The 15,743-nt window shown below is 43.6% G+C and overlaps 1 protein-coding gene across 1 annotated transcript in view; it reads right to left on the bottom strand.

The window, feature by feature from the left end:
• The window catches only part of LOC138971170 (cyclic nucleotide-binding domain-containing protein 2-like), a gene marked incomplete in the record, with an annotated part of 59,190 nt that overhangs the window by 12,397 nt on the left and 31,050 nt on the right, over window positions 1-15,743 (bottom strand). Inside the window, 4 exon segments of the mRNA XM_070343806.1 lie at window positions 6,253-6,422; window positions 7,042-7,254; window positions 8,027-8,260; window positions 12,075-13,372. Of these exon segments, the coding sequence (XP_070199907.1) occupies window positions 6,253-6,422; window positions 7,042-7,254; window positions 8,027-8,260; window positions 12,075-12,344 (887 nt within the window).

The raw sequence follows: 15,743 nt of genomic DNA, 5'->3' as shown, positions 1-15,743 counted from the left end.
CTGGGCTGATTCTCTCACCCCCGCGACAGAGACGCAGGTGTCGACCCGAGGGCGCACCCCCCCCCCCCCCCTGAATTCGTCGAACGTGTAGATAAGTACTTTCTTACGATAGATATCATTTATGGAATGAGGAGGGCCTTTATGACGTACGTGCTTTGTGTTTGACTATCCTGATTGTCTCGTATGTCGTTTGTTGACATTATTTTGACTGTTGTGTACTTTCTCATGTTCATTATGTTCATCTTCATGTATTCGTGTTAACCCTTCCATTGTTCCATCCATCGTCACCCCCATATTTCACCCAACTGGGAACTATTAAATACTTTCATTTATTTACATCGGTGTTCTGTGAGTGCTGTGTGGTGTGGCCAAAGTTTTTGTGTGAAAAACTAAACATGCAAACGTGCATGCACGCGACAATGGCGAGCTTGCCAGGATAAATCCTCTTTGAATTCAAGGAATTCACTTCATTTTTGTCGTTGGCCACACTTCCCATACACTGGACACTGATGTACTGTAGTTAATTAGCTTTTGTTGTTGTCTGGTAACTGTGGGTGGTTGGAGGGGCCCGAGGGTTAGCATCAGGCCTTGTGGGTTTCCTGTCCTTGTTACCAGTCAGCTGTGCCTTGTTTTGATTTTTCATGTTTTGGCTAACCGTTTGCTAGTTTGTTCTTGTTTATGGAACTTCGTTCTGGTCGTGTTCTTGATGATAGTGCTATCATGGCGTCTAGGACGGAAAGTAGTTCGGATAGGATTGCTAGGTGGCGTTCACTTGCTGAGGAGCTAGGTGTTAAATCTGCCAGTATTCCTGAGTTTATTGCCGAGCGAATGACCCGTGAAGATGCGGAACAGGCTAGACTAGAGCTAGAGAAGGAGAAACTTGAACTAGAAAGGAAAGCTTATCAGGACAAGCTAGAAGTAGCGCGTCGAGAGACTGATGAGAGAGTTAAGTATGTTCAAGCTCAGCGAGAGACTGATGAGAAAGCCGCATATGAACGTACTCAGATGTTTGAAGAAAAACAAAGGCAAGAGAGAGAGGACCATGACCGTAAGCAAAAGCAGGAAGGAGAAGAGCATGACCTTCGCATGCAACTCCTGCAGAGAGAGTCGGAAAGTAAGAGGGTGAAGAGAGGAGGTAGGGATGGAGCTGATAATGAGGGAGATTCCTCAGGCGAAGAAGAGTCTAGTGACCTTCGTGGTTTTCGGCCTTCCATACCGATGTTTGATGAGAGCAAAGAAAACATAGCTACTTGGTTGAAAAGGTTTGAGAGAGTCGCTACCTTGTACAAGTGGAAGAGAAATACGTGGGCAACTAGGGTCTCGACTAGGTTGTCGGGTAGGGCTGTAGAAGTGTACAACACTCTGGATGATGATAGCGCAGACGACTATGACGGTTTGAAGGTCGCGTTGTTAGGCCGCTATCAGCTCACAGCCGAAACCTACCGCCGTCGTCTCAGAACCTGCAAGAGAAAAGAACATGAAACGTTCAGACAGTTCGGTGCTCGCATTGAAGAGAATTTGACTAAGTGGCATGAGCTTTCCGAGATCACAGAACTGAAACAGTTGGTTTTGCTGGAACAGTTCTTGCAGACCCTGAGCGCGGACATGGCCGCGTACGTTAAGGAGAAAAAACCTCAGACGTTAGCCGAAGCAGTTAAGTCCGCTGAGATTCATTTTGAAGCACACCGTGACAGTAAGAAGTTTTTTCAGCATGATCGTGATCAGGGTGGAAAGGCTGGCGTTGGTGAAAAGCAGAAAAGTGGAGATAACTCAGTTGGTACATCCGGTAGGAAGTGTTTCATCTGTGAGTCCCCCAAACATTTGGCTAGAGATTGCCCCAAGAAGAGCAAGTCGACGGGAGCGGTGAATAGTGGTCCTGAGAAGTCTTTACCGCCCGTCAGTGTACCCACTTTGTGTACTCCCTGTAGCCAGCAAGACTACGACCCGAGATGCCTGGTGGTAGTGGATGGTATTGCAGTGGAGGGGTTGCGTGATACTGGATCTCAGGTTTGTGTCGTGAAGAGTTCATTAGTTTCCAGGTCTCAGTTCACAGGACAGGATCTTGAGGTTTCTATGGCTGAGAAAGACATCAAGAGGCGCTATCCAGTGATTAAGGTTCAGGTTGATTGTCCTTTCTACACTGGTGAGGTTGAGGCTATCGTCATGGATACACCTGTTGCTGATTTCATTGTAGGTAATCACGCCCGGCTGGGTGACTCGATTGTTCTTCCAGTGTACGCTGTGTCCAAGGTTGTGTCAGTTGTCACTCGTGCTCAGGCTGCCGCTGAAGGGAAGAAGTCGACTTTGTTACATGTTGCTGCTCCAGGGCTAGAAACAGTCACCCCTGAGCAGTTGCATGACCTTCAGCGGAATGATTCGACTTTGAAGAGTTGTAGTGAGGCGGCAGATCGCCGGGACGTCAGAACGTCTGGTCACTCTGGTGAAGTTGGGTTTGTTTGGAAGAAGAAGATTCTGTACCGTGAGTATCGCGGTGGTGGTAGCGTCTATACTCAGGTTGTTGTTCCCCAGCAGTTGAGGTTAGGTGTTATCAAGTTGGCCCATGAACCGCCTATGGGAGGTCACATGGGTGTTCAGAGGACACGTGATCGAGTTTGGCAGCAGTTCTTTTGGCCAGGTATGTGCGCAGACATACGTCGCTTTGTGTTGTCTTGCGATCAGTGTCAAAAGGTTTCTCATAAGCCACAGAAGGTACCGTTAGGTAAGATGCCTCTCATCGATACGCCGTTCGAGCGTGTGGCGATCGATCTGGTGGGTCCCATCATCCCTGCTTCTGAGTCTGGTAACAGGTACATTTTGGTGTTTGTGGACTACGCTACTCGGTACCCGGAAGCCATTCCATTGAAGTCGATTGAGGCTGTGAAGGTTGCAGAAGCGATGTGGGCAGTCTGGACTCGAGTAGGAATTCCCTCAGAGATTTTGACAGACCGTGGTACCCAGTTCATGTCCGAGGTGATGAAAGAAGTGGAGCGTTTGCTGGCCATCAAGGGTTTAGCGACTACTCCGTACCATGCGCAAGGAAACGGATTGGTGGAACGGTACAACGGAACACTCAAGACCATGCTACGCAAGCTTGCTCAAGAGAAACCGAAGCAGTGGGATCGCTACATTCCTGCACTCCTCTTCGCTTATCGTGAAGTTCCACAGGAGAGTCTGGGATTCTCTCCCTTTGAGCTTCTATACGGCAGGACAGTGCGAGGACCCATGACTGTTCTTCGCAACCTATGGACGGAGGAGCAAGTCGATGAACAAGTTCGCACGACTTCTGAGTATGTGGTTGACTTGAGGAACCGGATTGAGGAAACCTGCAAACTGGCGCGTCAGAATTTGTCAGCTGCTGCACAGAAACACGCGAAGGTGTTCAACCGGAAGACAGTTCGAAGACAGTTCCAGCCTGGAGACAAGGTTTTGTTGCTGCTGCCGCAGAAGAAGAACAAGCTGCAGCTGTGTTGGCAGGGACCGTTTGACGTTCTGGAGAAGAAGGGCGAGTCAGACTACAGGATTCGGATCTACGGGCGTGAGAAGCTGTACCACGCCAATCTTCTCAAGTTGTACAGAGACAGACAAGGGCGACAGGGTCAACCCGTTGTGGGGTTTGAGCTAACAGAGATCAGAGGTGACCTTTTCAGCTGTGAACCTGATGATGCTATGGCCCACTGCGTCAGTGAAGATCTTGAGATGGGAAAAGGCATTGCCGTTCACTTCAAGCAATCGTTTGGAAAAGTTGATCAACTTAGAGCACAAAACAAGAAGGTGGGAGAGGTAGCTGTACTACAGGTAGGTGCTTCCTACGTTTACTACATGATCACCAAGAAACGCTACTTTCACAAACCCTCCTACAAAACGCTGCGGTCCTCCATGGAAGCTATGAGGGACCACTGCAAGCAGAACAATGTCGCTTCCCTGGCCATGCCGCAGATCGGATGTGGATTGGACGAGCTGAACTGGAGCGTCGTCCGTGAGATGATCAAGGAAGTCTTCAAGAACACGGGCATAACTGTTAAAATCTACACCTTCGGTGGCTAAGAAACAGTTTTTGTACATTTTTGACGTGCATGCTACAGGAATAATGCATATCTTTTTGTTTGCTTGTTTTGTCATGTGCGGGTGATTCCCGGTAGTCGCAACGTGGGAGCCGACTACCTCAGTCGGGCATGCGTTGAATAGGGATCTTTTGCAGTGTAGACAGATGTCTATGCTTAACTTGGGGGGCATTGTCGCGGACAGTTGTATGTAGTTATAAGGTTCCTTGGTCGGGCGTTGCTGACAGGTACCTGTGTCAAGGTGGGAAGACCGGTAGCTGGGCTTAGCTCAGTGATTCGCGCCTTGCACGCTTTGCACGCATTGCACGGGACGTTCACGGTAAGCTGCGCGCTATTTGTAGGGTTCACCGTTTACCTGGTTGCTGACTGAGAAATTCATAGGCATTCTTTTTTCTGTCTCGGCCGAGACCAGATGTTTGTCGAACGGCTTCGAAATTCGTGTGTGAATTGTCGTTTGAGTTCGAAGTTATTTTCAGTAGTAATGTACGTCTACTGTGGACTTTGTTAAAGTCGGTTGCGTAAAGTGCGCGATGTTTTTCATTAGCCTGTGTGAGGTAAGTCAAATTTCTTGGTCTAATTGGATAGACTTTTGTCAGTTTTTGCTGAAGGTGAATTAGCGGCCGGTGGCAGGGAACGGGGAACCTACATTAGTTACCAGTTGTACTGTTTTGTCTCGTCTTTGTGTTGTTGTAAATAGTGTTCATCATAGTGTTTAAAAGGAAATCATTATAATGGTAAATTATATCGTAGAAGGAAACCAAAGTTTAGTCATTGTGCTTCCTCCTCATCCCTAATAGTGATGTCTATTGGAGGAGGAAGTCACGTGTCTTATATTTTTGGGGAGAATATTGACTTTGGCCTTCTAGGCTTTCAGTGTTTACTGTCGAAGACAGACCGGACGGGAAGGTGCGAACCCTAGCTTCACAGCATGGAGGAGGCACCACCACGCTGCTGCTTGAGCAGCCAGTTTGGACTCTCGCATCGTCACCCCCACGCTGCTGTGTGAGCAGCCCCTCTGGATCTTCTCCGAGGCTTCATTACGCTGTTTTGAGCAGCTATCTTGTAACGTCACAGCGGCGCAACCACGCTGCTGTTGGGCAGCAACATCGAACCGGCGCCGTCGCTGCAGAGTGTGTGCCGTGTGACAGCTCTTAACTGGGCTGATTCTCTCACCCCCGCGACAGAGACGCAGGTGTCGACCCGAGGGCGCACCCCCCCTCCCCTGAATTCGTCGAACGTGTAGATAAGTACTTTCTTACGATAGATATCATTTATGGAATGAGGAGGGCCTTTATGACGTACGTGCTTTGTGTTTGACTATCCTGATTGTCTCGTATGTCGTTTGTTGACATTATTTTGACTGTTGTGTACTTTCTCATGTTCATTATGTTCATCTTCATGTATTCGTGTTAACCCTTCCATTGTTCCATCCATCGTCACCCCCATATTTCACCCAACTGGGAACTATTAAATACTTTCATTTATTTACATCGGTGTTCTGTGAGTGCTGTGTGGTGTGGCCAAAGTTTTTGTGTGAAAAACTAAACATGCAAACGTGCATGCACGCGACAGTAGGGCGGGATTTTTTTTTTTTTTTTTTTCCAAAAAACCATATTTTTACGTTATTTTGCCAAAAAAACAAGATTTTTTTTTTGTTTTTAAATTTTTTTTCCCAAATGCCCCAAAAAAGTCTAGGGTCGCGCGAAAAAACTAGGGTCGGTCGGGTTACCGTAAACAGACTATTTTTTTTTTTGGCCTAATATAAATATGTGAATAAAGATATTCAGTTTCACGGGGAAATGAGATCAATACTCTGCTGGTGTTCTTGTGCGAAAGATAATGCAGGAAAACCTTTATCACAAAAAGAGACCATAGTTGCATAAACATATCTGTTGGGTAAGTATTTTTTTGCGAGAGAATGATGAGTTTCATGTTATTCGGTCTTTTGTGTTGTTGTTGCTGTTGTTGTTGTTGTTGTTGTTGTTGCTGTTGTTGTTGTTCTTCTTGTTGTTGTTGCTGCTGCTGCTGCTGCTGCTGCTGCTGCTGCTGCTGCTGCTGCTGCTGCTGCTGCTGCTGCTGATGATGATGATGATGATGATGATGATGATGATGATGATGATGATGAGTTGGAAGAGGAGGAGTGGGAGGAGGAGGAGAAGAAGGAGACAGTATTAACATAATTGTTTCTAACCTTGTGTAACGGACAACCTGAGCCATCTTGGTGCGCATGTCATCCGTGTACTTTTCCCGGAAACTGCGCATGCTCATCAGCACCTGTTTGAGACGCTGTACATCTTCCGGTTTCCGGTTTTCCGGTTTGAGTATCATCAAGTTCTGAGCCCACTCGGGGCAGCGGCACGCCTGGAATAGAACAGGGGAGTTGACCGTATTTAGGAGATTTTGAAGTGCGGTTTACAGAACAGCATTAAGTTTGTCTATGTGTCTTCATGCACGCATGCAGGAATTGCAAATTCCTTTGGACCAATGAAATCGGCAGACAGAGCAAATGAGAACATTTATAGTTTACCTGGCTATTATTGCCCCCTTTACGAAGGAGAACTTGTTGAATTTGACATTAAAATAAGTCGTGAAAATGTTGATCGTATGTTATTAAAAGAGATGTTAAAAAAAGGAGTTTATGCATCCTTTAAAGATGCTGTCATTCCCGTGTAAACGATCAAGTAAACTACTACAAAGTAGAAATGTTCTGCGTTTTTGATTTTGCAAAATGACATTTATGTGTTAGGTAAAACAAAATTGTTTAGCGACCATCAAAATAAATCATGCAAACCTAAAATAAACATCCACACAAAAACACCACAAAATAACAACCACAAAACTTAACAAAACAAAAACAACAAAAGAAAAAAACACACGAAGAAAACAAAAACAAAATAAAATCTATACAGAACAAACAACAACAACAACAACAACAACAACAACAACAACAACAACAACAACAACAACAGCCAATTCTTACCGCTCGTTTCCTAGTGAAGAGAGTTTTGTCGAAGTAGAGAATCTGAGCGTCATCCTGTTGTCCAGGCTCCGCCCCGCTGACACTGACGTAATACAGCTCTGACAGTGGCGTCTGCTCTGTCTTGCGCATGCTCAGTCGCTGCATATCCAACCCTAATTTGCATAAGGCTTTGATGACGCCACAGTACCACCAGAAAGTACGTATCTTCTTTGGCTGAAACAGACAGAAGTTTTTTTTTTTTTTTTTTTTTTTTTTGTATTGCATGATAATGAGAGAAAAGCCAGTGGAAGTTTGTTTGGGTAGTTTTGTTTTGTTTTGATTTTTTTTGTATGGGTGTGAAACCCAAAAAATGGAAACAATAACGAGCGATGTAAGATTCTATTAGTTAACATTTAACTGAAACAAATTAAAATCGATCATAAAAAATCAAATAGAACTGAATAGAATAGCCAAACTCGTACACATACACGACAAGAAAGTTATAATTTCCCATTGAACAGATGTTCCTCTGTTTCATTTTTAGGGGGGGAGGGGCTAGGGTGGATGTGTGGGACTGTATCAGATTTTTAAAAGCCAATCACAGCATATATGTTTATTTATAAAAGGAAGATGTAAAAAGTAAAGGCAAAACATGGTTCTTCTTCTTCTAGCTTCGAATGCTTGATTCAAGGAACTGTTAGTTATGATATATGTGAGGTGATATTCGATTATTTTAACAATCAATTAAAGATACATTCTTTTTCGTGAAATCTGTATCCCGCAACCACCACAGACGTGTCCACCCTAACGTACCAAGTTAATGTTTATCAAAATTAAAATACCCCCTCTCCGCAGAAAGCAGCTAGACTGTTAATGTTTGGTATGTGTCTGACTGACAAAATGCCTGTGTAGCTTCAATAAACAAATGTTCTGTATGGTTTGATTCGCCAAGATTGTATTGAACCGAATTAAACCAAATATTAAAATAAAAAAGAAATACTCTTACTTTGGCTGGTTCCTCCTCCTCCGCCTCTGTATCCGAGCCGTGGCTAGTGATGGTACTCCGACTGCGCATGCGTACGAGGGACTCACGTGGTCTGCCGCCCATCCGGCTGACGGTGTTCTTCCGGGTCAAGATGGCGCCGTGCGGTCCACTTTGTGAATCATGGCAGTCAGATCGGTATTCCAGGGAGACAGAGTTTTTTCTCTTCCACGCTTTGTACTTTCCTCTCTTCCATTCCTGAAAATGAGAACACATATAACACCTTCCTATACTTGCAAAAAAAGATGTTGTAAACCAACACAGTTCTGTCCGGGCTTTTGCATGCGATAACAGCATCCTCACACTTTAACACTTTAACACACACCAAAAACCGAACGGTCTCGCTGTTTTGCCTGTTTTAGTATGCTTGCAGCTTGTATTGATGTAGTGTTTCGTTGTTCACTTGTGTGCTGAATGCTGCTGCACATGCTTTTTCGCTTTGCTTTGTATGTATATGTATGGTGTTTTTTTAATTTTATTGTAAAGCGATAAGAGAACGTAAAGCGCTCTATAAATCTCCCATATTATTATTATCATTATTATTATTATTTTCTGTACACAGTTAGTGTTTCTGCTAAATCAAGTTAAATTCGAAGATTGACTCAGATGCTAACTATTAAATAAATTCGGCGATGAAATGCCGACACCGCATGGAAAGCAGACAGACTGCATAGTGTCAGTATTTGTGGAAGGATGGCCTAAGCGCAACGATAGGGTTGAAAGATACTTCGTGATTTGCCAGAAGGCCTTGAAGTAAGGTGCCTTTAAAACAGTGAACGTATTTTCTGTTGCTTAGGCCAAAAAAAAATTGTCTGTTTCTGGTAACATGGCTAAAAAAAATAGGGTCGGTAGGTAGGGATTTTTTTTTTATTTTTTTTTTTACCCCAAATGTAGACCAATAAAACTAATCACGCAAAGAGACTGGATTCACTATACATAGAGACAAGACACTCAACACATTTACAAATCGTCAGCGGACTTTCGTTTTCACATGTTTTTGTTGTTCATTTTCTCACCCTGTCCTTTACCACCACCAAAAAAAAAAATTTAGGGTCGGTCGGGTGACCAGAAACAGACAATTTTTTTTGTGGCCTTAGCCTTTTGTGCAGTTTTGTCATAACCGTACCATAGCAATGCTCCAGTTGCATTTGTGGGCTGTTTTAATTTTCTGTTTGTATGCTTTTATTTCATTTATCACAAGTAAGACGAAGATGGATTCAACAAAAACAGTACGGAAAGCGCTATTTTTTCAGTCCGAGTGCTACAAAGACAACATTATGTCCTTCAAAGTGTGATTTTATATTTAGTCAAGTTTTGACTAAATATTTTAACATCGAGGGGGAATCGAAACGAGGGTCGTGGTGTATGTGCGTGCGTGTGTGTGTGTGTATGTGTGTGTGTGTGTGCGTGTGTGTGTGTGTGTGTGTCTGTGTGTGTGTGTAGAGCTATTCAGACTAAACTACTGGACCGATCTTTATGAAATTTGACATGAGAGTTCCTGGGTATGAAATCCCCGAACGTTTTTTTCATTTTTTTGATAAATGTCTTTGATGACGTCATATCCGGCTTATCGTGAAAGTTGAGGCGGCACTGTCACGCCCAAAAACATATAGATATGATATGTTTGGATTAAAAACTCGTTCAGAAAGTTAAAACAAAGAGAGGTACAGAAAAGCGTGCTATCCTTCTTAGCGCAACTACTACCCCGCTCTTCTTGTCAATTTCACTGCCTTTGCCATGAGCGGTGGACTGACGATGCTACGAGTATACGGTCTTGCTGAAAAATGGCATTGCGTTCAGTTTCATTCTGTGAGTTCGACAGCTACTTGACTAAATATTGTATTTTCGCCTTACGCGACTTGTTTGCTTTTATGTTTCTTCTGATAATTATCTTTACTCAAATTCATTCATTAACAAACTGCTTGCTTTCCAATAGAAAAGTCCAAGAAACACACACACACACACACACACACACACACACACACACACACACACACACACACACACACACACACACACACACACACACACGCGCGCGCGCGCGCGCGCGCACACACACACACACACACACACACACACACACACACACACACACACACACACATACACTGTATGTATTTTAGTAAGCAGGCGCAGTGTATAAACCGTCGCTACGCGCAGCAATGTGAAAAGATAATTGGATCTTTGTCTTGTCGTTTTACACTTAAACTCTGCTATTTATCCCGTTTCTATAGCAACGACATCTTCGGCTCTTGTGTTGTACCCTACTTTTTATATTTAGTCAAGTTTTTGACTAAATATTTTAACATCGAGGGGGAATCGAAACGAGGGTCGTGGTGTATGTGCGTGTGTGTGTGTGTGTGTGTGTCTGTGTGTCTGTGTGTCTGTGTGTGTGTGTGTGTGTGTGTGTAGAGCGATTCAGACTAAACTACTGGACCGATCTTTATGAAATTTGACATGAGAGTTCCTGGGTATGAAATCCCCGAACGTTTTTTTCATTTTTTTGATAAATGTCTTTGATGACGTCATATCCGGCTTTTCGTGAAAGTTGAGGCGGCACTGTCACGCCCTCATTTTTCAACCAAATTGGTTCAAATTTTGGTCAAGTAATCTTCGACGAAGCCCGGACTTCGGTATTGCATTTCAGCTTGGTGGCTTAAAAATTAATTAATGACTTTGGTCATTAAAAATCTGAAAATTGTAAAAAAAAATAAAAATTTATAAAACGATCCAAATTTACGTTCATCTTATTCTCCATTATTTTCTGATTCCAAAAACATATAAATATGTTATATTCGGATTAAAAACAAGCTCTGAAAATTAAATATATAAATATTATTATCAAAATTAAATTTCGAAATCAATTTAAAAACACTTTCATCTTATTCCTTGTTGGTTCCTGATTCCAAAAACATATAGATATGATATGTTTGGATTAAAAACACGCTTAGAAAGTTAAAACAAAGAGAGGTACAGAAAAGCGTGCTATCCTTCTTAGCGCAACTACTACCCCGCTCTTCTTGTCAATTTCACTGCCTTTGCCATGAGCGGTGGACTGACGATGCTACGAGTATACGGTCTTGCTGAAAAATGGCATTGCGTTCAGTTTCATTCTGTGAGTTCGACAGCTACTTGACTAAATATTGTATTTTCGCCTTACGCGACTTGTTTTTTTTTGCTGTGGGTCATAAACAATGCACCATGTCTTGTGTCCAGGTTACGTAAGAGATTCGATTTGTCTTTGGTTTATTCATAGACCAAATAGCCTGGACCGCCAACTCGTCACGTGACCCTTCGAGGTTACGACGCTCGACTTTCCGGGGCGCTTAGCGTCCGGTTTGAAAGGCCAGCGATTCGAAGACAGTGAAAAGAAAGCACGCTCCAGTTATTTGTGACAATGGGAGGTGACAATGAACTGGATTTTCCAAAACTCCAAACTAAACTTAACAAAACTCATCGAAAAACATGTTCCATATGCACTTTAGCTGAGTTTATTTTAGCATTTTCAGAACTTACCTCGGCAACTTCGTCCATGTTTACAATCGACACCGGATATGACATCCCCCTGATTTCTGAAAGGCCCTGTAAGCGTAGGTTCCTAAATGCGAGAGGCCGCTACCTCGTAATAGAGAGAAAGAGCGGAGAGAGAGCTAGTTGGCGGTCCAGGATAAATGGTCTATGGTTTATTGCTCGCGCAGACGCACTAGCAGTTTCAGTAGAGACACTCATATACGCGCAAGTTTGCCTGAACATTAGCATACATGTACACACACACGCACGCACACACAAATACCCTTCCGACACACAAACACGCACGCGCATATTCACACAGACACACACACACACACAGACACACACACACACACAGACATAGACACACACACACACACACACTCACACGTACGCATGCACGCTCTCTCTCTCTCTCTCTCTCTCTCTCTCTCTCTCTCTCTCTCTCTCTCTCTCTCTCTCTCTCTCTCTCTCTCTCTCCAGACAAACAAACACCACTCACCGTTATCATATTGGAAGTGGACTCAGAACTCAAGACGTCATCATAGGCCTCCCTCATGTCTTTCTCACGCTCCTTCCCGACTGCCGTCTTGCACAGCTTCTTCCGGTGCTCGCGCATAGTGATGTCATTCTCGTTGACGCAATTGACGTAGTGTGAGTAGAGATTCAACACAGGCACCATGCCGGGCGTCGACCAGCGGCGGGACATGAGCAGTCCGGACTGGTAGTCCTTCTTGGACACGGGGGGAGGAGGCATCGCGCGGGACCCCATGGTGGAAGAAACGGGTGGGAAACAGGTACGGGTCTGTTGACCGGGTGGGGGTACAACTAAGGTCCGGTGGGGTTTGGAGGAGGGTGCTGAACGAATAAAGTGGTTTGGGGAAATGGGTGTGAAAGGGATATGGGTCTGTTAACCGGGTGGGGGTACAACTAAAAAACTGGGATGTCGTGGTGCGGTGGGGTTTGGAGGAGGGTGCTGAACGAATGAAGTGGTTTGGGGGAAATGGGTGTGAAAGGGATATGGGTCTGTTAACCGGGTGGGGGTACAACTAAAAAACTGGTGTGTCGTGGTGCGGTGGGGTTTGGAGAGAGTGCTGAACGAATTAGGTGGTTTGGGGAAATGGGTGGGAAAGGGATAGGGAATCTGTTAACTGGGACGGGAAGATTGGTGGGAAAAACCACTCAAGGTATGTTAACTGGACGGGTTTGCAACTGAAAAAAGGAACGATGGAGGGTAGGAAAAACCAACCAAGTAAAACAGGCAGCAGATAGACAGGTGGGCGGGTGGTTGGTCAACTAGTTAAATACATGGAAAATGAACAAAAGCTGTTACATTGTACAAGCGAACTGATTCAGGCACTTTTGGTTGAGAAGGGCACTGAAATTGTAAAAATGCCATCAAAACTGGAAATCCTGTTTTTGGGCAGTATTAGTAAGACAGCTTAATTACCATGAGCGCAAATGCGCAGTAGGCAGCACGAAAAGTACAACTACTCAACCGAGAAAGGGGCGTAGGATTAGTGGGGAGAGGGTCTAGCTTGGAGTTGAATGGGTTTTGAAAGCTGTTTTGATGCCACCGAGTGGTACACATATATTAAGCTATTTGGACAGTGGCGTAGAAATAGGTGAGAGGGTGCTAGGAGAGAGTCAAATGGGTTTTGAAACCTGTGTTGATGCCACCGAGTGATACAGGTGTATTCAGCTATTTGAGAAGGGGTGTAGGAATAATGGGTAGACGCGGCTGAGAGCGAGTGAAATGGGCTTTAAAATCTGTGAGGCCATTGTTCACATTGTGAGATGCTGAAAATAGAAACAAAGGAAAACAATTCATTGGTAGATTATTTATCTTATTTAAATTACCAATGAGCGCTTGGACGCGCCTGTTTCTTTCATTCGTCGCTTTCATGACATGTGTGTAAGGGTCATTTCGGCTGTCTGTTCGAGAAACATAGCAATGATGTCGAACATATTTGCATCAATGTGTACGAAAGGTAAAAAAAAGATTAAATTTTTTTTTTAAAAACACCGACAGAGAGAAAGGGGGAATGTACGTTCTGGCTCACCGATTCCGACAGACCCTAAATATTAACGCAAAATAGGCTTCTGGACTAAACTTTTACTAAAATGAAACATGCGACAAAATCAGAAAATTACTGCATAAATCCATACAAAAAAAATACAGTAAAGTAAGGTTGTTTTGAACCAATCCCGGGTCTGTCGGAATCAGTAACCCAGAACGTACATTCTCCCTTTCTCTCTGTGCAACGCTAAATTTAGTTTCCATTGAAATATTAACTAGTTGCAGCCAGCGTGCGTATTGATCCAATCTGCCCGTTCGTCGGTAAGCCATAACTACCGTATTGATCTGGTAAAAACAAACAGCAAGCCTGTCTTCTATATTCCTCCAATGGCAAGACAAGATTAAATCATGTGTTGGCAACAGTTACGTCACTTCCGCCCACCACTGTCTGTTGATAGTAACCCGATCTAGTTTGTGTTGTTAGCAACCAGGCAGACCTGTCTCGCCATTTCGTATTGCGGTGCTGTTCTGTGAGGACGTGTATGTGTTTCAGTGAAAAAAGTGCTTAATTTAACAAGGTGAATGTCGCAGAATTAGAGAAAGAGCTTCTTGAATCGCAAAATGTTCATCAAGAATTGTTAGATTATTCTAGGCGGTCAACAACTTTAATTCTACCTGACATGGAACAAGCTTGTAATGTCCCACTACCAGCGCCAACACCATCAGAATTTTGGACAGAAGAAGAACAGCATGTACTAGAAGAGAATAGAAAATATTTTGAGCAGATGGCCTTAATAGCAGTTAAGGCTAAAACAGAAGGATTAATGAGACTGCCCAAAAAACCAAAAAGGAAGATAGAAGATTTGTTCAAAGAAAAAGACGGAAAGAAAAAGAGAGTAGAACCAACAACGCCAAATGATTTACATCACTATCTCGTTTCAAACCAAGCAGATGTTAGCCATGCTATATCCACAGAAGCTTTCACAAATGCTTATTTTGCTCAAGCAGAAAATGAAAAAGATATTGTGGAAAGACTGCAAAAAGGGATGAGAAATCTCAAAAGACAGGACGCACAACAAATCTTAATTTACATTCAGTTTGGACAGTTTTTGATTATGTGCAAACAATGGCAGGAGAAGCAAAGAAAAGAAGGGAGAATGAAAGAAACGTGGGCTGACTGGTTGAAAGCAAAAACTGGTTATTCCGATGTTCATGCGCGTAGACTACGCGCCGTTGCTAGATCGCTTTATGCATTTCCGCGATTTACCACTGTTGGTTTGCCAATCAGTTTTATCATGGGCAAACTTAAACAAATCGAAGAGATGCTCCAGATCGAAGAGTACAGAGAGTACTGGTCAGAAACGCCGCATATTCCTGTCACATCAGAGCTCCAACAGTCCCAGTCTTAGACTTACAGTGCTTGTTTGTGCGCAACAACAGAAGTATCACACTGCGCCTGCACTGTTAGACAAGTGTTTAAATATAGTAACGATCATGCATGTACGGTTTCAAAAATAGTAATGACGTGATTCTAAATATAGTAACGATCATGCATGTACGGTTTCAAAAATAGTAATGACGTGATTCTAAATATAGTAACGATCATGCATGTACGGTTTCAAAAATAGTAATGACGTGATTCTAAATATAGTAACGATCATGCATGTACGGTTTGCTGCGCCTGCCCTGCTTTGGCTGTCTTCTTAATCATCCTGCTTCAACACCCTGCTTCAGCTGTGTTATTGGTTTTGCTTCACTCTGTTTCAACGCTTCGCTTCACTACGCTTCACTACGCTTCACTACGCTTCAATATTTAGGCTGCCTTCGGGCGGCCGCCGAGTGTTAACTTATTCAATTGACTTGTTTATTTTATTCAAGCTTTTGATAAGTGTACTTGGTGGCTGCTTTGAAACTCAACAAAGCCTACTAACTCCCCTTTCACAAACACTTCCCCTTTCACAAGCAACGTTCTCTCCCCCGCTGCAGTCAAAACAAAGCTGTCATAGCGGGTTTTCCCGATTGACAAAAATTCTTATTACACACTCAGACTATTTGGAGCCGCATCCGTTTGTCCTCCAGTGGCCAATTGCATAAGAATATTCTGGTGATGAATAAACGCGCTTTGTGTCATTAGCATCTAAAGATTTCTTG

Source organism: Littorina saxatilis, linkage group LG7 (assembly GCF_037325665.1).
Source record: "Littorina saxatilis isolate snail1 linkage group LG7, US_GU_Lsax_2.0, whole genome shotgun sequence".
In the NCBI taxonomy this organism is placed as follows: domain Eukaryota; kingdom Metazoa; phylum Mollusca; class Gastropoda; order Littorinimorpha; family Littorinidae; genus Littorina; species Littorina saxatilis.
This window is presented reverse-complemented; position numbering and strand designations above follow the sequence as displayed.